Source organism: Podospora bellae-mahoneyi, assembly GCF_035222275.1.
Source record: "Podospora bellae-mahoneyi strain CBS 112042 chromosome 1 map unlocalized CBS112042p_1, whole genome shotgun sequence".
NCBI classification, from domain to species: domain Eukaryota; kingdom Fungi; phylum Ascomycota; class Sordariomycetes; order Sordariales; family Podosporaceae; genus Podospora; species Podospora bellae-mahoneyi.
In genome coordinates, this window is record NW_026946359.1 from 5,159,466 (window position 1) to 5,179,009 (window position 19,544).

General features: G+C 53.0%; 7 protein-coding genes across 7 annotated transcripts; 3 read left to right on the forward strand and 4 right to left on the reverse strand.

Moving 5' to 3' along the window:
- Positions 1–799: 799 nt before the first annotated feature.
- QC761_115420 (uncharacterized protein) lies at positions 800–1,747 on the reverse strand (the record flags this gene model as incomplete). Its single annotated transcript, XM_062874816.1, has 1 exon — positions 800–1,747. One exon carries the CDS (start codon positions 1,745–1,747, stop codon positions 800–802), a length of 948 nt encoding a protein of 315 aa, XP_062738011.1.
- Positions 1,748–2,617: 870 nt separating this feature from the next.
- QC761_0017220 (uncharacterized protein) lies at positions 2,618–3,492 on the forward strand (the record flags this gene model as incomplete). Its single annotated transcript, XM_062872032.1, has 2 exons — positions 2,618–2,709; positions 2,967–3,492. The coding sequence occupies exons 1-2, from the start codon at positions 2,648–2,650 to the stop codon at positions 3,490–3,492; spliced, it is 588 nt and encodes a 195-aa protein (XP_062738012.1). The 5' UTR covers positions 2,618–2,647.
- RSM22 (37S ribosomal protein S22) lies at positions 3,001–7,120 on the reverse strand (the record flags this gene model as incomplete). Its single annotated transcript, XM_062872033.1, has 4 exons — positions 6,918–7,120; positions 6,393–6,829; positions 6,203–6,335; positions 3,001–5,732 (listed from the first exon to the last, which is right to left on the reverse strand). The coding sequence occupies exons 1-4, from the start codon at positions 6,988–6,990 to the stop codon at positions 3,001–3,003; spliced, it is 3,375 nt and encodes a 1,124-aa protein (XP_062738013.1). The 5' UTR covers positions 6,991–7,120.
- A 256-nt stretch (positions 7,121–7,376) lies between these two features.
- On the forward strand, positions 7,377–8,974 carry QC761_115450 (uncharacterized protein; the record flags this gene model as incomplete). The annotated part of the gene is made up of 5 exons (XM_062874817.1): positions 7,377–7,403; positions 7,528–7,652; positions 7,708–8,061; positions 8,115–8,750; positions 8,876–8,974. 4 exons carry the CDS (start codon positions 7,377–7,379, stop codon positions 8,632–8,634), a joined length of 1,026 nt encoding a protein of 341 aa, XP_062738014.1. The 3' UTR covers positions 8,635–8,750; positions 8,876–8,974.
- A 2,543-nt stretch (positions 8,975–11,517) lies between these two features.
- On the forward strand, positions 11,518–13,078 carry QC761_115460 (uncharacterized protein). The gene is made up of 4 exons (XM_062874818.1): positions 11,518–11,949; positions 12,024–12,524; positions 12,584–12,778; positions 12,842–13,078. The coding sequence occupies exons 1-4, from the start codon at positions 11,881–11,883 to the stop codon at positions 12,917–12,919; spliced, it is 843 nt and encodes a 280-aa protein (XP_062738015.1). The 5' UTR covers positions 11,518–11,880; the 3' UTR covers positions 12,920–13,078.
- Positions 13,079–13,256: 178 nt separating this feature from the next.
- On the reverse strand, positions 13,257–15,463 carry QC761_115470 (uncharacterized protein; the record flags this gene model as incomplete). The annotated part of the gene is given in 5 exon segments (XM_062874819.1): positions 13,257–13,395; positions 13,410–13,842; positions 13,904–14,696; positions 14,756–15,312; positions 15,369–15,463. 4 exon segments carry the CDS (start codon positions 15,461–15,463, stop codon positions 13,503–13,505), a joined length of 1,785 nt encoding a protein of 594 aa, XP_062738016.1. The 3' UTR covers positions 13,257–13,395; positions 13,410–13,502.
- Positions 15,464–18,106: 2,643 nt separating this feature from the next.
- Positions 18,107–19,491, reverse strand: MGR2 (subunit of TIM23 translocase complex; the record flags this gene model as incomplete). Its single annotated transcript, XM_062874820.1, has 5 exons — positions 18,683–19,491; positions 18,569–18,595; positions 18,468–18,497; positions 18,320–18,410; positions 18,107–18,257 (listed from the first exon to the last, which is right to left on the reverse strand). Exons 1-5 carry the CDS (start codon positions 18,729–18,731, stop codon positions 18,107–18,109), a joined length of 348 nt encoding a protein of 115 aa, XP_062738017.1. The 5' UTR covers positions 18,732–19,491.
- Positions 19,492–19,544: the final 53 nt, after the last annotated feature.

Here is a 19,544-nt window from a genome sequence, read left to right on the forward strand (position 1 = left end):
GGTGATCTTGCCCCGAGAGACCAGCCCACAGCCCAATAGTGTCCCCGAACTGGAGGTAAATTATTATCTTACTGCAAAAGAGAGTTGACCGGGAACACCGAGTCATGTTTGATGCATGTTGGGGATATCTTCATCCGGGTCCGGCTGGGTCGTTTTTCAGGTAAAGTAACGAGCTGACTAAGTATGGAGATCTCTCCCGAATTGAATGCCTAAGTGGGCAGGTAAAGCTCGAATTTAAGGGGACCCTGGGCAGGTACCTGATTTCTAGCCAAGGAGTTGAGAATTTCAGTATATTCACCTCTCATTGGGGCTTTTTTTTTGTTCGGGGGAGGGTGTTTATCGTTCCACAAGGTTCTGTTTTGCGATGTCGGAGTAAAAAAAATCCAAATGAACCTGTAGGAGAGAATTGTCGAATGAGAACAAGGCTGGCAGGCAGCGTGTGTGTGTGTGTGTGTCGTGCATATGGCTATCGAAAGTGTGCAAATTTGCAAAAGTGAGTTGTGATAGATGCTGAAATTTTGTGCAGTTGTTTGTTTTGCTTGGGTAGATTGCGTGCTTTTGTTTGATGGGGGCGGGAAGGAAGTGATATCAGATATCAGCTGAGACTCGAGAGAGCATGGCAGTTTGGTTGATGATATAACCGAGTGTCTTGAAGATCAACCGAGTTGAGTGGGTGGGTGCTGTACCCAGATTTTTATACAAAAGGGTTCATGTTGCATAATTACCCCTGTTAATGGTATGTACAGTCTGGTGTTGTACAGTTAGTTATACACAGCTTCATTTACGTCAACAACCACCTTCAAACCCCTCTATCCAAGGCCTCTTCCACCCATCCTCCCAGTCCCCTCCTAACCTCTTCAACATATCCCTCCTCTCCCCCTTCCCACCCCTCCTCACTCCTCACCACAGCCTCCTCCAGCAACTCCGCCACCCTTCCCCCAGAAATCTTGTCAACCCCATCAACCCCAATCCTCTCGCTGAGCTCTCTCCCCCAAAAATCAGCCACCACCTCCGTTCCCCTCAACCCCGGCCCTTCCCCGGCGGTGATGTGCGCAACAACCTCCCTCACACACGTCACCGTCTTCCCCTCAATCCCACAAGCCACAATCCTCCTCCACGGATTCTCCCTCTCGCTCAGCACCTCATCCGTCCCGGGCATGTCAACATTGATCGCGGTCCCCAACCCGCTGACATGTCGCCTCAGGTGAACCCCCAACGCAGCAATCTTCCTTTCTTCTTCACCATCCCCCACTCTCGTCCACACCCCCGGGTCTTCAGTGGTGAAAGCCCTGATGCGAAACATCTTCTCCAGCGTGGCGATGGTGGTGTTTTCCAACAGTCGGGAGTAACACCTGACGGTAAAAGTCTTGTGGCGCTTGGAGTGGATGTCCAGTACCGGCCAGAGAACTACCTGTCCCGGGCCGTGGTAGGTCGTCAGCCCTCCTCTGGGGGAGTGGGAGGTTGTTACTGGGAGGGTTTGGTTCTGGTAGGATAGTGGCCGGGATAGCCGGGTGAGTTCCTGCGGAGATAAAGGGGAGGATTGGCGCCGGCCGAGAGTGTAGATCGGCAAGGGGGTGAAGGATATCAAGAAGGGTGGTGGTGGGGGGTTGGTGGAGGGGCTGTCTTTGAAGTTGAGGTGGTGGCGGCGGAGGAGGGATTGCAGTTTGCTGGCTAGGGAGTATGGTGGGAGGTTGGTTGGGGAGGGGGAGGGGAGGTGGATGTGTTGAAGTCTTAGAGGAGGAGGCATTGTGAAGAAGGGTGAGGCTGGTGATGTTGAAAATGGCGAGGCTGTCCCACGAGGCTGTCCCACGAGGCTGTCCTATGTGTGTAATTGACGATGGGTGATAGTTACGTAACCAACCACTGGTTCCGAGGAGTTGTTCACCCTGCGTCTAGTGTTGTGGATGGATTCAAAACCCTGGCTTGGAGTCAGCCACAAAGGGCACAGACCGTCGTTTAGTGGGCGCTGAGGACGTTGAGAAAATCCAGCCAGCTGGGAAGGTGTGTGTCTCACTCTGCAAGCGACCCCAGGACGGAGAGTGCCGCTCGGCGGCAGGGTGTGTACCTAAGCGGTGGTACCGCGCAAATGCGTGGTCGCCGAACAGCAAGCAAGGCACACACACACAAGACAGTTCGTAGTCGTAACTAACAATCCTCTGTATGGTCACAATCGCACAGGTGTGAGCCGTTGATACCGTACCTTCCGCGTCAGCCGTTAGGGTAGGTAGTTTCGGTTTCAGGGCTGGTTGGAATCGTTCTTTTGTTGCGCGAGGTGGAGACGGTGGGATTCGGACGCTAATGTTCGGGCCTTGCGGGTTTTGCGGGGCCCCCCATGCCCTGGCTCTCGGGAATGAGGTGGAGCTTGCGCAGGAGGAGGAGGATGAGGAGGAGGAGAGGACCATAAAAAAAATAAAAACCGAGAAGTCGGGGCCGAAGCGGTTCGGCGTGAGGAAACTCCACCCCGCCCCGCTCCGGCAGGCATTCGTTAGTGTATTTCTTAGTGCAACGGCATAAGCCGACCAGTGTCGCACATTTGCAGTTTTGACAACTCTTGGCACACTTCTACCCCCCCCCCTCCTCACTCCTTCTCTAAGTACAATCAATATTTTACGAGATAGCGCATGCCTAAGAAAGAAGGTTCTTCGAAATGTGCCACGAAAACCGTCCCGCAAACTGCAGAGCTAATGCCAGGCCATCACCCGGGAACATGTAAAAAGTCATTTCATCACGATCAACAGCCTTGCTTCAAAGCGGTGTGCAGTATCTGTATGTACAGTTGCACTTGGTGAGCGTTTGTCACAAGGGCAGAATAGCATCGACTGATGCAGAGTGGTGGTTTGCAGTAGCCCGTCAACTAGTTTTCTGCGTTGTGTATGCAGCAACGGGAAGGGAGGAGAAAGCAGCTACAGCCTTGTCATGACATTTGCTGGGTCTCCTGGTAGTCAAAGAACTGTTCCATCCTACAGAGTACCTCATTCTGTTGTACAGGATAATCGTGAACTAGAGGTCCTTGCTCTTCAGGTACTCGGCATCTTCAATGTCATCCGGATCAGGAAGCTCATTGGCACCCATCTCCTCCATCAAATTCTCAATCCTGACCTTCCTGCCGTTCCTGGATCTCCTCTGCTCAGGAGTCTTGCCGCGGGGATGCTTCTCATAGGCACCAGTGACACCAAACTGCGGGTGCACATTGATCTCCACCACCTTGTCCCGCTTCCTACCCGCCGCCTCCAGCGCCCGCCGGGAGCGCACGCCAGCATCCTTCACCACAACCGCGTCCTGCCCGGCCCTGCCAAGGCGAACGTTGCGAAGGGTGCGCGTCTTGGCGCCCAGAGCCCACAGGTCACCCCACTGAGCCTTGCGAGCGTCCCGGTACGCCTGCTTGGAGAACGACTTGGACACCACCCACCGCTCAATCGTCGCCTGCGGTGTGCAGACATCGAGTGTAACATGGCCGTGGCGCTTCAGCGGTGGGAGGATGTTGCGGGGTAGCGAGAGCGGATGGGGCTTCTTGCTATCTTCCGCCTCGTACCCCTTGAAAGCGAGATCCGAAGCCTCCTTGCCCTGCACGTAGACGGGTGCGTTATCAGAGGTGATGGTGGTCAACGGGCCGGCATCGGATGATACATCAGCAGCAGCAGAAGCAGCAGCAGCAGCAAAATCTGCCGACGGCGTATGCCCTTCTGGGTAAGCACCCCTGCGTACCGCGACATAGCTGAAGGCGATATCTTCATGGCTGCGCCGAGAGGCTCCAAGAATCTGCTGCAGGAAGGGAGGCCGGATGTAGCGCTGTTGGAAGTGGCAGAAATCCTTGCGGCCGGGACTGAAACCAGGCTGGTGGTACATGGGGCACTTTTGGTGATTGGTGCAAGGCGCGATGATCATGCCGGGCTCACGAACGTGCTGAGACGAGGTCCGGACTTCGTCAGCGTGAGGCTCCGAATGGGGTGCGAGGATAAAGTTATCCAAGAGGCGGTCTCTAGCGTCGGCTACCGCCTCGAAGCCTCGCGGGTGCCCCTTCTCCAGGAGAATGAGCACACCACCTTCCGGATTGAGCATCTTCCAGAGGTTGTCTAACATGTCCTTCCGCTTGTACTCCTTGTCCAGCGGCATCAGCAGGTGGGACGCAATGATGACATCGTACTGCTTCCGCGGCGCCGGCTTGTCACCGACACCCATATCGTGCTCATTGGCTACATGCAGATAATCCGGCAGACGGGGCAAGAAGGTCGTATTGTGCAAGAAGCGGGACACGCGATGCCGAAGGTGGTCGTTGCCGACGACTGTTGTCTTCTTTCCAGGGGGGTACCGATCCGAAACCTCGCCGTTTTCACGAAGGATGTCCCATTCAGCTTGAAGCACCTGCTGCCAGGCTGCCAGGGCGGCACCACCAGCGCCAACATCCAGCACTCGGGGGCCGCCATCTCGGGCGAGCAAGCCCCTCAGCCACTCAGGTCCCAGCCTTTTCCTGACCTCCACCAGAGTGCTCATAGCCGTGGCGTATACGGCAGGCATAATGGTAGCGAGGAACGTATCAGCCTCAATCTCCGACATCCAGCCAACGCCGGCCTGCAATCCCAGCCCCTTTTGCGGAACGTTCACCTTTGACCGAGGTGATCCCGGACCGTGAGGGAAACCAGGGCCACCGAGATTCTCCTCCCCGCACTGCCTGATGTGTGTGGAATCCGTGCGCTTCAGGAGCGTGCTAATCGGCTCAACAAAGCTGGCCTTTGGCAGGTAGATGGTGCTCGGTGAAGTCTTGAACTTGCCCATCGAAGTGAACGGATGCTCCCTGGTGTCGCGAGACTCGTCCACCTCGAATTCCGTCCCGGGGTCGTACTCATCGTCCTCCTCAATCTCCTCCTCTTCCCTTGGATAGTCCTGCTCGGTGATGCCTTCGTCCTCGCGGATTTCTTCGTGAATCTCATCCATTGGCTGAAGTGCGGCAGCTGCCTCAAAATCTCGTTGAAGCTTTATCAGAGCATGGTATTCGCGCGAGTTGTTGGCCGTGATATTAAGGTAGTCGATATGTGCATCACTGAGTACTGGCTGGTTCTGCTCAGCTTGTGCCTCGAGATCGGTAGCTTCCTCGGCCAGCTCCCCGGGGAATCCAGGCTCTGAAGTGTCTGCAGCCTCTACAGCACCGCCAGGTACCGCTGGGTTGATCCTGTACTGGACCTGTTCGTAGTCTCCATGTTCCGTTTCCCTGAACAAGGCGTGCTCGGGCGTCGTTTCGTCAATGACCTCTCCATGCTCGTCCCTGAGCGGAAGGCCAACATCCTCCGGTGCCGTCTCGCGCAGTGGCGGTCCATATAATCTTTCGTATACCTTATACTCTTCTCCTGAGAAGTAGTCCTTGGGTAACGTGTTTCCAAATGTTTGCCTCGCCTGGCGCACAAGAAGTTCGATCTCTTCTGCTGTTGCTTCCCCTGATCCTTCTACTGTTTGCGCCTCCTTCTCTGCTGACTGCGATTCGGTATCCTTTTCGGTCGGCGGCACCTCATTGAACACCCGTTTGGTCGTCGAGAATGGTCTGACAGGGTTTGGTTGTCGAGATCTCGAACTGAGAGCTCTCGAAGCTGCTGTGACTGGCGTCGCGCGCGGGCGGACAAACGGGCGGGATGCAATATTGCGCGGCTGCAAGAGAGCATCGTAGAAGCCCAGAACCTGGGCCCGGCATCCGGGACACCTGTTCTGGAGTTTGCCGGCCGAAAGCATGGTCGTCCGTTGTGCTGTTTGTGTGGATGTCAATACTAAGGTGTTTTGGGAGGTTCGAGGGGCAATCGTCATGGTGAATTTTCAGAGCTTTTGGAGGGGTCCAAGCTCGAGCGAGGGGCGAAAAGATCCCGAGCTTCAAAATCCTACCCCACCCCTGTAGCCTTGGGTATTCCAGCAATTATTAGTGTCTTGAGATGACAGATGAACATTATCCTCGTGATGAGTAGAAATATCATAGTTCTTTGTAGGAGTTGACGGCCGGAATCTTTTCCCCCTTTACCACATTACCACAACAACACATTTCCATCTGCATCTGCATCTGCATGTCCTTTCTTTTTGTCAATACCTTTTTACATCATTGACAGGAATGCAGCACATCACCAAGTCAATCAAATGAACATTACCAATATGTACAGCTCGCTTGCTCTAAACGCCCAATCCCTGATCTGTTACCATTTCCTTGCAAAAAAAAGACATCACTCACTCCCCAAATCATTCAATGTCTTGAACGTAGCCCGTCCAGCCGGCCTCCCACCAGGCCCAGTCGCCGGCTTGGCCGGCGGCGGCGGGTTCTTCTTGTTAAACCGGGACGCTTCTGCCGACTTGTAGGGGTCAAGCTGCGCATCGTTAGCAATCACCCAACCTACAAACCCAGATATCCTGCTCAGACTCACCGAAAGCAACGAAACAAAATACAAGCCCAAAAAGCTCAGCACGGCATTAACCCACTGATTAATATCCCACGAAATCGGCCTCGTAACCCTCTGCCCCGAACCGACTCTCTGCCCTCCAACCGGCGTCCCACCCAGTCTCTGACCACCACTGCTGAACGACGACCCCCCTACCGCCCCAGGTCCAGCAAGCTTGATCGCCGCCTCAACAGCCGACGTAAGAGCAGGTGGGTTGGCGCCTTGAATAGTCTTGATGACGGAGCCATTGTGCAAGATCAGGAAGGTGGGCATGGCGCGCACGCCGTATTGCTGGGCGACCTCGCCTTGGTTGTCGACATTGACTTTGACGAACGCGATCTTGCGGGGCTTGGCGTACTTGTTCGCGAGAGACTCGAAATGGGGGGCTATCATCCTGCACGGACCGCACCAATCGGCGTAGACTATACAGTGCGAGATGTTAGATCATGGTGATGGTGGTGGTGGTGGTGGTGATTATGATGCGTGGCGCAATGGTGGAGGGGCACTTACAATCAGCGACAACCACGGCATTGCTGCTGACGGTGGAGCGCCAGTCGGCGGCGGATGTGATTTGATCAGGCATTTTGGTTGTGATAAATAGCAATCAAGAGTCTCTGTATGATGTCAAAAAGAACTCTTCGTTTAGGCTGGGATGAAGTTGTATGATTTGCGCGTGGAAGTTGTTGGGATAAGGTAGGCAGTCAGCAGCATCGCGACACTGACGACATGCGATAAGGATTGCGACGGGAAAGCTGTCCTTATCGGCACTTGCCAGGGCGCAGGGTTAGGGTTGACCCGACAATTTGAGTGGCATCCCAAGTGGGATTGAGAAGGCGGTCAGGTTTTTGGAAGCTTTCTGCCGTTAGCTCGGGGGGCGTCTGAAAACTTCTTGTAAGCTGCAACTTTGACCATCATCAGCCATTTTCACCATAATTTTGCTCCAGTATCTAATTTTGATCTTGTGAAGCAATGTCGAGCTGGGAACCACAATCCAAAGTACGTCGAGTCAATTTTGCGAATTTCCCTTCATGGGAGACGAAGCTTTTTCTCTAGAGTCGCATACTGGGCGCAACACATCTCACTGTACATTGTAACTGGACACTCAACTAACAATGCACAGAAACGCCGGTTGGACACTGACTCCGGTATTGGAAATGGCATCCTCAACACCAAAGAGCGTTTCAAGCCTACAAGCGCTAGAGACTGGACCATCTCGATTGCCGTACCTACCAGCATAATCACCAGGCATGTCTCACCTTTACTCTTCAAACCCTGCTCATGAGACTGACAATCCCGATAGCTGCGTAACAAGAGAGCAAAGGACAACTGCTGCGGGCTCCATTGCCAGAGCGCTTGCCATTTTCTCGGTGGACGAGGTCGTCATCTTTGACGATAGCCCGATTGAACAACGCCCCAGGAATTTTGATCCAGATGCGTACACCGGCGACATAGAACCAGCACACTTTCTGGAGCATCTGCTGAACTATCTGGAAACCCCACCATTCATGCGCAAAGTTCTGTTCCCCATCCACCCCAACCTCAAATCTCAGGGCCTACTGCACGGTCTGGACATGCCACACCACCCCCACAAGGATGAGTGGCTGCCGTATCGCGAGGGTCTAACTCTCGAAGCTCCTCCACGGTCAGGCAAGGGGTAGGTTTTCACACACCTCAAATTTACACTTGACTATCACTAACAACACCCAGCACCGCCGTCGACATTGGCATGCCCGAAACAGTCACCATTTCCGAAGACATCCCTCCCAAGACCCGCGTAACCCTCAAAATGCCCGACGACGCCCAAGGCAAGCCCGAGCCCGTCAACCCAGCCGAACCCAGAACCGAAGGCGGCTACTTTTGGGGCTACAGCGTGCGCAAAGCCAAGTCCCTCTCCGACGTATTCACCTCCTCGGCCTACGAGGACGGTTACGACCTCTCCATCGGCACCTCGGAGCGTGGAGTTCCGCTGTCAAAGGCTTTCCCTAACCACAACCAAACTGCTACTTTCAACCACATGCTCATCGTGTTTGGAGGGCCAAGAGGATTGGAGTTTGCGGCGATGAACGATCCTGATCTGGGGCAGATGGGGATTCAGGGGGCGAGGACGAAGGAGCTGTTTGATCACTGGGTGAACGTGCTGCCGAATCAGGGGACGAGGGGGATCAGGACGGACGAGAGCTTGTTGATAGCTTTGACTGCGTTGAGGAGGTTGTGGGATAATAGCTGAGGGGGGTTGATGGGGAGGAATTTGCTTTTTTTTTAGCGGGTTTAAAATGATGATTTATTTCTGGTGTATATCTGGTCTGGGATTACTGAGATACCTATCCCAGTTTTCTTGTTCCTGTGAGTTGTATTCTCGCAGCATATCTGCAAGCCAAAGCTCCTATGGTGCCATTGAGGGTTTTCGGGTTTAGATGAAGAAGTGGCGCAAGACACAGCCTTGGCTTACCCTCTATCTCATCCCCAAGGCCTCGGACGAACTCAACCTTTTTTACTCCATCTTACATCTTGGTTTCTTCTTTGTCGGGCTACACAAAATGCCAGCTTGACATTTTACCCCTGACAGAGTAGGCCAGCAACCATCACTCCCAACTTTTTGATCCAGTTAACGGAACGCACCCATAGAACCACACCCCCTTCCTCTTCTCAAAGGATATGACTAGTAGCACAGCCAACCCCGCAAACCTGCCCTCCTTTGGCCAAAGTTGGTAAGGAAGAAACTTGAGATGCAGTCATCCTGCAGGTTTTGGGTTGGGACCATGTTATGATTGATCGAGTAAGGTCGGGGGCTCGGCAGGCTCGGCTAGGGAGACCACCGCGCCCCCCCCACCCCTATCATCTACAGATTTGCTGATGTCTCATTTATCTTGTACTACTGCGAGACACAGGTTGTATAATAGAGAGTTTCTTATCCCTTTTCTGAATAAGAACATGAGAAAGCAAAGGAGGTGGGTAGGGGATCTCCCCTGGGGTTTGCAATTTCTTTCTAGGGTCGGCGCGAAGGTAACCGAGATATGTTGAAAGTTGTGACCTATCTTTGGAATCTCCGCTTGGAGATCTAGCAGCTGTTGGAGGCGATACAGAGGTGCTAGTGGGTGTGGTTGTTGGTTTGAGGGGAGGAGGATATGTGAGGTGAGCGGGCAACTTTCTGGTACCGGGCTACCGCTAAGGGGTTGGAGGGATTAATAGTTTCGTTTTTTTGTGTTTGTTGATTGGTTTTTGGACCCTGAAGAACCTTGCGTATTGCTGTTAGAACGCTTGATTTATCAAGTGGTATTAGCCTGTCGATACCAAGCAGTTCATGTTGTACTGGTGGGCTCGAAGTTGGATAAAGACTGCAGACCCTGTCCTCTCACGAGGAGGACACTAACTAACTCCGTAATTCCGGGCTAGAGACATGTCGTGGTACAGTCTAGAAGAACGAGCAGGATCTGACAGATTTACAGTTGACCAAGGCTGGAAGAAGATCTTCAGGATACAGATGGCAGGCAATGTTGTCAGCCGAGTTCACCAATGACTATTGCAGTTGGGCAGTAATAAGCCGCTGGTGTTCGACGCATGCTAATCCTACCAAGAGGTCAAAGCGGGAGTCTACTGGGTTGACATAAGGGTTGGCATTTCATGATTTAGGTAATTGGTGAGGGTCGCTTAGAAGTTTTCCGAGTCCACCAACGAAGAGATGAAAAATGACTTTTCTCTGACAGATCTTCAGGGACTTGATGTAGCTCCTCCTCGACAACCACCTCAACCGAAACCGAGGCAAAGAAATACAAAAGGTTTGACAGCCCCAACACATCGGTAGCGAGCCTTGGGCTTGCTGAACCGAACCCGGGGTGGACACATGTTGGCCGTCATCAAGGCCAACTCAAGCCACGGCGTCATGTCGTAACACCCTTACATTACCGAGCAACCTGTTCTCCGCCAGCCAGCCTCCGTGTTATTCACAACGGCCATTCCCACACTTACATTCCTCGGGATGCGAGGCGGGGGCAGTAGCGGTGAGCTGCTTTCCCAACAGAGAAAAGCCTTCGGAGGTTTTGTTGGTGATATTATGCAACACGTCGGCAGATGAGCACATCTAAAGATGCAGCTTAGGGGCTCAGTAACGAAGATCAGTCGGGTCATCCAGAGCCATAGCTGTGGGTACGGTACCACTCCCGACGTTCCGATTTCTTCGAGAGCGGCACACACGATATCGCCAATCTCATCCCGTCATGTTGGGCTGTCTCGGTTATCTCATCCGTCGCAAGAGGTGTGGCTGATTATAGAGAATAATAAGTGCCTTTGACGACCAGCTCTAGCGGTCCAAAGAGGAATATGATTGCCACAGTGTGCTTGTGTGTGTGTAGCCAGGTTGTCCCGCCAAAAAGGGGGTCAAAACAAACCCCACCCACCACCCCAAAGCTAACTTGTGCTCCGAATGCTTATCTACCGGGATGCGCACCTAAACACCCACAACCAACCAAACTTCGCCACCCAACACCCCCTATCTCAAGTCTATCAAAACAACATACCATCAACTTCAACAGCAGCAAAAAATGCATTTATCTCGAAAAATGCCCAAAAACATACAACACCGAGGATTCCCCAGTGGTCACCCACCTGAGTACTAGTTCAGCACTCAACTGCTTATCTAGGGGAGAGCGGACGGGATCCCGAGCTTTCAGTTGGTTATGGTCGTATGTAATAGTCGTGGTTAGACTGTCGGCTTATAAAAGGACAAGCCCTGCAGTGCTATCTTGAGATAGGTGTTGTTTTGCTGTGTCAGGAGGCAAGTGGGTTGTTCATGCGGGACAGGAGAGGTTTGTGGAAAGAGGATAGGCAGCATAAACAGATGGCTTGAGAAAGCCGCGATAAGAGGGTGAACGCCAGGTAATGTTATGTCATGTCTTTTGCCTTCCATGTCTCACGGTCCGTCATCGTGAGGAAGGTGCTAGCCATGGTGATATTTACCACTGTGGGAGGGAACACGTCATTTCAAGAAAGGGGAAGTCAAGTAACAGGATGCGGTGCAAATCTGGCCCTATAATTTGCTGTGGTCTCCGCTTCATCTTTGAATTGCAACTCGAGAATGATGGTGGCCAGTGGGCATCATACATACCTAGAGCTGGCAGTGTAGTGAAGGTCAGCGTGACAATGCCTACCGCAATTCTCCCACTTAATAAAGGGTGGCAGCTGCAAAACCGGGTCGATTGACTCGGCCGATGTTCTTGAAGCATATCGTCGAGCTCCTTCCTTTGCTCCCCCTGGGCTGTGAGGTATTGACCCTTCCTGTATCATGCCATCACCCCACTCCACGGACGCGAAGCCAGCCAGCTTTGGACCCTTTTGAACTCTTCCTCGTTCAACTCCCGCTCCGCCACATGCCCATCCTTCTCGAGTTCGATAGCAGGGGCAAATATCGACACACATCACGCTTAGCGATCGGTTTATCCACGGCAACTGTTTACTGTATAGCTATACTCCTTCCACCATGGCTCAATGTCTTTGCAGAGGAGAGGATAGGCGGCCAGGGCCAAACGGGAGATGCGTAGGTTGCAGTGTAAGTGCCCAATACAATGACTCGACTTTGAGGCCGTCGGAGGTCAACACTGACATGTTCTTGCTGGGATTTAGGAACGAATAAATCCGGCCACACGACCGGAATGGAGCCCGTTACCGCCAGTCCCTCAGCAGCAGCCGTTACCTCCGCCAGATCCGCTACAGTGGCCGTTCCTACAGCAGCAGCCGTTGGCACCAGACCCGCTACAGTGGCAGCTCTTACAGCAGCCGCCGTTACCTCCGCCACTCCCGCTGCAGTGGCCGTTCCTACAGCAGCAGCCGCCGGCACTAGTCACCAAACAGTGGCAGCTCCTCCAGCAGCAGCTGGTACCGCAAGTCCCGCTACAGAGGCAGCTCCTACAGCAGCAGCCATTACCGCCAGACCCGCCACAAGACAAAATGGCCAAGGCCATGGGAAAAGCCAAGGCCTACGAAAAAGCTGTGGCTGACAAGATCTGCCCATGTTCGCTCCCAGAGATCGAGTGCAAGGTCAAACTACCGCTCCGTTGCACAGGAGTGATAGTCGCACAAGGCCGCACAAACCAGGTGTGTAGCTATAGGCCATGCATCGATGCAGTATGCTTTCACTCCTTATCAGCGGAAAAACCACGAAGTGACTAACTAGTTTGGTGTAGTGCTGCCGGCGACGACCGCGGAAACCCAAATTAGCAAGTGCAGAAAAACCTCGTGTACTACATCCTTGCCATTGTTTGGAGGTGATCAAACGTGGTGAGAAATGCTATGCCGAAGGGAGGTGTGAGCAGATATCTGACCGTAGTGGCTGGTGTTGTCCAGCGTGTGGGCCCAAGAAACCTGGGAGAAATAGCGCGGTAAGATGGGTTTCGTGCCGAGGTGCTTTTTGCATATCTACACACATTTTAACTTCTGAATAGGACTGTGCTGCCAAAAGGTCGTCTAAAAAGTTGAGCGATCGTAGACAGATCTGGAGACCAGAAGGATCCGAACAATGAAAAGCCTCTAGAGGTAGCGATTATTCTGTAAAGCGATGGTTTTGGGAGTTTACGAACAAGTCGGGATCATTGGGGGCTGGAAAGGCGCAGGTCCGCCTTGAACTTCGTCTAGTGTTTAGAGATAATACCAAGAGCGCTTAACCCGCTAGTCATCAGCACACAGTATCGTTTTGGTACTGTCACGGTTGTGCACACTGATTACCACTAACATCTCAATCTACCCCTGAGGCAGACCCCACCAAAGTAAACAAAGCAGTACTCCACCACCCCGATCATCGCCTACATGCATCAGGTGGCAAGGAAAACAGACGATACCATAAGATCAAAGGTCAAAATGTTGGGCAGACGGAAAAAGAAACTACATATTTGGTTAATGACTGTGGTGCTATGTGATGTATACACCCTAAAACACTTCTCAACACACCTCGGTCCCATCAACAACCCCCTTCCTTTCCCCAACTAAAAGACAATATTCACAAAAAAAAAAAAAAAAAAAAAAAAAGACAACACAGAAATGATCAAACAAGAAGTCAACCACCCGCTTTTTCCCCATCTTATTACATACAAACACCCCCACCCCGCCTTACGCACCACTATCAATCTGCGGCACAACATTAAACCTCGTCCACCAATCCCACGCCTTGCAATTCCGCTCCACATCCCTCGGTATCCTCAGCCAGTCCACCTTTTTCGGTTCCACCACCAAGTTCGCCAGGAAGCCACCACTCGCGTGCCAGACGATGTGGCAGTGAAACGACCAGATGCCCGGGTTCCCGTCAAACTGCATGACTAGATGGCCGTTGCCCCGGACGATGTGGACGTCCCTCCTGTGGGGGTTGGAAGGGCGGGTGATGGTGCCGTCCCAGTCGCCTGGCCCTTCGTGCAGGATGTAGGGGTTGTGGCCGTGGAGATGCATTGGGTGACTTTGGGGAGAAATGTCAGCAACGGGGGAAGGGGGGGGGGAGGAGGGAAGGAAGGACTTACGGTCCGGCGGAGCGGTTCCGCACAATGATCCGAACTGACGAGTTGCTGTAGTAGTTCACCACGTTCCACTCTCTCGGAAAGGTGAAATTCCCCTCGTTTGCGACAAGCAGGACAGGTTCGTTGTAGTGAGTCCTCATCGAGACGCCGTTGAACTTCCACAGCGTGACGTCGGACGCGTTCTTGAAGAGCTCGATTTCCATCGTCTGGGTGTATGTCGGTTTGGGTACGGCCATGGGGTACAGCGGTTCTGTCTTGGCCAGGTCTTCGTTTGTGCAGGAGGGGTCCTCGGGGATGTTCCACGCTTGGCTGGTGGGCGCCTTGTCTGTGTCTGCCTTGTCGTAATACACCGCTGCTACGGCGTTGGGTTGACGGTTGGGGGAGCAGTTGGTCAGGTTGGAACGCATCCAGAAAGCCGAGTCAGGTTTGCCGACATTGGCGGTCACGAGGACGTCGGTGCGTTGACCCACGCCGAGGATGACCATGTTGGTTTTGTATGGTTTGACAGGGGTGAAATCTTCTGCGATGACGGTGAAGGTGTGGCCGTCGATGGTGAAACGCTGGACGCCATCGCCACCGGTGTTGACCAGACGGAGACGGTGGGTCTTGCCGGTTTGGAACCTGAACTTGGAGATGCCAGCGTTGTTGGTGCAGGGCGTCTTGTCCCCCGGGGCAACAGTTGAGCAGTCAAAGTTCATCTTGCCATTGATCAGGTTGTTGTCTGACACCACACGAGGGCTGCCGTTGGGTTTGAGCATCTCTTCGACGATGTCATGGTATTCCTTGTGATACCAGTCTGTAAAAGAACACCACTGTTAGTGATTGTGCTGGGATATTTGACAGATGGAAGCATACCACTCAGAAGAATGGGACCAAGATCAACGTCGTACTTGGCCTGAGTAGGACCATGAATGACCATCGGTCCAACAATACCACCAGCATATTGAGCAGAGTAATGAGCGTGATACCACGTCGAACCGTACAAGCTGGCAAGAAATTCGTATCGATAACTGGTTCCGGGCGGGATAGGGCATTGCGAGATACCCGGTGCTCCATCTTCCCATGGGGTTTCTGTTTGCAGGAAGCCGTGCCAGTGAATAGCCGTGCCGTCTTCGGGGTTGGTGATGTTGTTCCTCACATTGACAACAATCATGTCACCCCAGTTTGCTTCGATCAAAGGCCCAGGAAAGGCACCATTGACAAGAAGAACTTCGCGTTCATATCCATCTGGGGCGATGAGCCCACGGCTGATTGTGAAGTCGTAGTATCTCGTCACGCCCGTGTGTGGGTTTTCGACATAAGGGTTGGTCCCCGAGTCTGTGAGCTTGCCCCATGGATAGCCGTCAGGAAGAGGGTTGTTGGTAAGCATGAAAGGAATCAGTGGGAATAATAACGTCCCAAGAAGAGAGGCGCTGCAGTTGTCATGTTAGCTTAACCCCTATTGCCCGTTGATTCTCATCCTGCTCACCCATTTGTCCTCTTCTGAGGTAACGCCGGTTCGGTATTAGAAAGAGCCAGGGCAGCAAAGTTGGCAAGCCCCTTGACTATGCCAATGACACCCATGGCGAGCAACTGAATGGGAGAGGGAGAATGGACAAAGAGAAGCCCGACCCGGCGACAAAAGAATGACTGGAAAGGAAGTCACACCGCTGCTGAAGACTCGAGAGAAGGTTTCCGCTGTCTGAGAGAGACACTGGATACTTAAACGGTCTCGAGAGCGTCCGTGAGCATGGGCCACAGAAAGGCCTTGAACTGTGAGACTTGGTCGTCGTGACGCCAATGGCGTCTCCCCCTGCGCGGCCACATGTCGTGAAGTACACGGCAGAAGAATAGCGCAGCCATTGCCAACCCCGATCAACTCCGGTGTTGCCCTTCTGGTGGCTGCCCTGCTCTCCCGAGCCCCAATCCCTGCTCTGACGGGCGTCGCTGAACCTTCGACGAGGTGGGTTGGACAACGGACCTGAAAGAGGGCAACCAAGACAATGGACCTGGACTCAGTATTGATATCCCTTCGGGTGAGGGTTACCGCCCAGCCGGTGGTTGCATGCTGTGGTCGGGGAGGAGTGCTTCGGCGATGTAGGGATGATGCCAAGCCATAAGGGGCTAGGGGGTTTGAGAGCAATGAGGGAGAGTTGAGAAAACGGGGGTCTCCGCCCCGCTGGGCTGATCGCACCGTCCGATCACCCGCATGCTGCAACGGGGGGGGGGGGACGGTGATCCCTTTGGTGGCGCGGGAAGAGCCCATGAGCTGAGTGCCAAGAGGCCTATCGCAGAGCCGCTCGCCTCTGCAAGGGCTTTGGGCAGGTCCGACCGCCAGGGCGATCATCATTGACAACCTCAGAATGTTTGTGACAGAGCTGCCGTGTCTTGGTGGACACAACAGATGTGAACAGATTCGATGCTGAAAAGGAAGTCAGCAGGATCATTCGTATCCGTTTTGGTCCACAGTCGTCCACCTTTCGAGGTCGCTCGCTCGGCGAGTTACACACTTCCCAATCTCCAGGGTTCGAATGCTTCCATGATTACAACAACCACCGTCGCGTAGAATTAACTTCTGGACGAGACCTTGGCTTCAAAACTTTCCGAGCTGGTTTTCTTTGCAAGTCCGTGCCAAGTTCAGGGTTCGGAAGAATTACCCGAGGGTTCGGCACTGGTGTATAGTAGGGTGCTGGGATGACGGCATGGATGGCTGAAGTAGTGAGGAAACAAGCAACTTCGAGATCATGTGGCGGCGAACCAAAGGGCACTGAGTGTTGCAATGATTGCCTCGTGCGGGCAGAGTTCCTGCTGGACGGGACGCTGCAGTGCAGCGTCCTTAAAGCGGAAGGCGTACACACCAAGAACGAATCAATACACCAAGGCCTTGGAAGCACCACTGCCGCAGAACCAAGTATATCTTCGGCATGATAAGTGTTTCAGGAACTCCTAGAGAACATGGTAAACATCCGGTGGCTTCCTGGGTGGCTTTCAGGTCGTCTTGACGTCGCCATGTCGTTGGAACCACTAGCTGAAGAGGGCTCTTCGTGATGGTGGTTGCATATCTCATTTCATTAGTCGTTGTGAAAGCTTCGGCCGAGCTGTGGCTGCTCAAAAACTAGGGCTCGGACTTGGGCGGGAGGTCGGACACGGACTGAAGGCCGCTTGTGGTGTCTCAGTCGCAACGTCCCACGGCCACCAGGATACCCTCATCTCCATCGTGCAGCCAGATGTTCGTCTATGCGTCCATAGATGAATTGTTCGTTTTCCATGCAACACGGGCAGTTGCTTGCCTTGCTGTGCGAGTGGGTTATTCAGGCTGGCGTGGAAAGATGGACAGATCGATAGAGACTCCACGCAAGGCGTTGACGACGACCATGACAGGAACCAAGCGATTCTCAAAAAGGGGGTGCGTTCAGCTGCTGTCAACCATCGAGCTGCCTTAGTGTCTACAGGTGTCAGTTGCGTCTGCAGGCGGCGGCCTGCTTCGACGTGAAGAGACGACGGACGGCAGTTGACTGTCTGGGGGAGACGAGCCTATCGATTTTGGAGATCTTCCCTGCAGCAGCTAGCCTATGCTTCCCTCGGTAATTAGCAGTCCAGGGATGCAGGTTAAAATTGTCCGACAGACCAAGATACGGCGGTGCAACACAACAGGTCTCTTCCGTTCCGGGACGAAATCGAGCTTCTGGACTTTGCCCGCCCAACACTCCAAATCGCTGTTTCACACACTTCGTATTTCCGAGAAGAGAACAAAAGACCACGCGTAGAAAAAGAACAGCACCTCGATGGTGACACCACAAAAGTGCGGTCAAGTGTAAAGTGCGAAGGGACAGGTTCTCTGGCAGCATTCCTGAACAGTCGAAGAAAGTCAAATGTGTGCAATTCTGTATCCTCGGGTCAGTCAATGCCGTCACTATCTCCTCACCTCCCAGCGCCGCTGACGAGGAGCTGGCCGAATCGTTGGTCGAGTGCAAAGAATTAATTTGGCCAGTGATAATCCGCAAAGTCTTGTGGTTCCAGAGATTTTGCTTTGATCCTGGCTAAGCTTGGTAATATTCTCAATATCAGAGTGCTTCCCAGCTGCACAGACATGGTGATGTATAGCACAATAGCCCGGGGGTGTCCACCCTCTCCAAACGCCTTCCCATCTCGCCCCACCGAGCGATCCATATATACAATGTGTCAATGACACGGACTTGGTGTTTTGTTTCGTTGTTTCTTGTTTCTTTAGTTGTCGTTGCTGCGGCGAACGGGTTGCTGATAAGGACGGAATGCGCCGGAGGCCATGATGATTGGGCGTCTTTGCGCGCGGAGGTAGGCCTCCTGAATGATGGGCGACGAATCCGACCGAATAACACTGCCGATCGACATGAAGAATCTGGGAGGCAAAGATGTGTTAACCACGATAATTCTCCAGGCGGCAGCAAGACCGCAGCCTACCCGAATGTCGCGCCGGAACCCAGCATGTACTGGCCGAGTGTTCGCATGATGCCGTTTGGCCCTGCGCCATATCTGAAGATGTTGACGGTTCCTAGACTGAATTAGACATCATCTCAAAATGCTCAGTGGCCGAAGCGGCAGCGCATACCAAAGATGAAGCCGATGATGCAGCCGACCGCTGTGCAATGCGATAATTAGCGTTCTGAAGAGTGCTATTAAAAACAACTACTCGCCAAGGCAGAAACTTACTGCCGCCCATCAACATTCCCATCTTGACTATTCCATCAAGTTAGCCTATAGCCCAATCCCATGTCCTTGTCGCTGCCCATCTCCGTGAGGGGTCCCGCGGGGTTGTTGGCATACACTTGTCGACGTTTGACTGTCCAACGCCATGCTGAGGAGGAGGGGGCATTTTGTGCTACTGGGGTGTTTAATCCGAGTCAACTGATGGTTTCAAACGAGTTGCTGCTGTGCTAAAAGTCGAGGCAGAAAACGGTCAAGGTGCAGCGCAGGCACTGGTGGTCAGATGCGATATCGACAGTTGGATGTTGCCGTGGGCAAAATGTGGGTGCACGGACGGGGATTGATGCTACTTCAGCCTTGCCGATGGAAAGCGGTCAGTTCTAGGCAAGTTGCAAAGTTACAATTATGACGGATTTCCCCGCTGATAGCTAACGTGGATAAATATTGATTAATCTGGGGGTAGCAGTGACGCTAGATGCTCCCTGCCATGTTATGTCATGGAACACATCGAAGAGCTTGATGATGGCATCTACAGATGTTTCTTCATCAGGATATTGTTCTAGAAGGGTAAAGGAACGCAAATAACGTGATGGGCACAAAGCAAACGAGGAGCAGTCTTTATGTTCTCTCTCAAACTTCGAGGCGGCTTGAGGCGGGGGGAAACGACATCAGACGCTCGGACCATTTTCAACTCTTCTGTTGTGGCAGACAGTGGCTTGTTGTTGAGATGCCCCCTTCCAAACCAGTTCTCACGTGACATAGTAGTTCGTTCATGAGGGGCAGTCATGGTCACAAGTCCAAACTGCGATTAGCCCGAGTCAAGTCAGTTGGGATGACTGAGGGTCTGGAGAGGAATCCAACAAGCTGTTAGCTGAAGCGTGTATAGGTATTAATAAATTAAGACGGACGGTACTGAGCAAATGCCCATCAAAGCAGTCAAAGACGACTCCAGACAGAAAAGCCAAAGGTGGCTTGAAAAACA

Excerpts from the sequence above, each read along its gene's own strand:
- QC761_115460 (XM_062874818.1), top strand. The coding sequence starts at position 11,881 with ATGGCTCAATGTCTTTGCAGAGGAGAGGATAGGCGGCCAGGGCCAAAC. Across the intron at positions 12,525-12,583 it reads ATAGGCCATGCATCGATGCA|TGCTGCCGGCGACGACCGCG; the intron begins GTATGCTTTCAC and ends AGTTTGGTGTAG. Across the intron at positions 12,779-12,841 it reads AACCTGGGAGAAATAGCGCG|GACTGTGCTGCCAAAAGGTC; the intron begins GTAAGATGGGTT and ends ACTTCTGAATAG.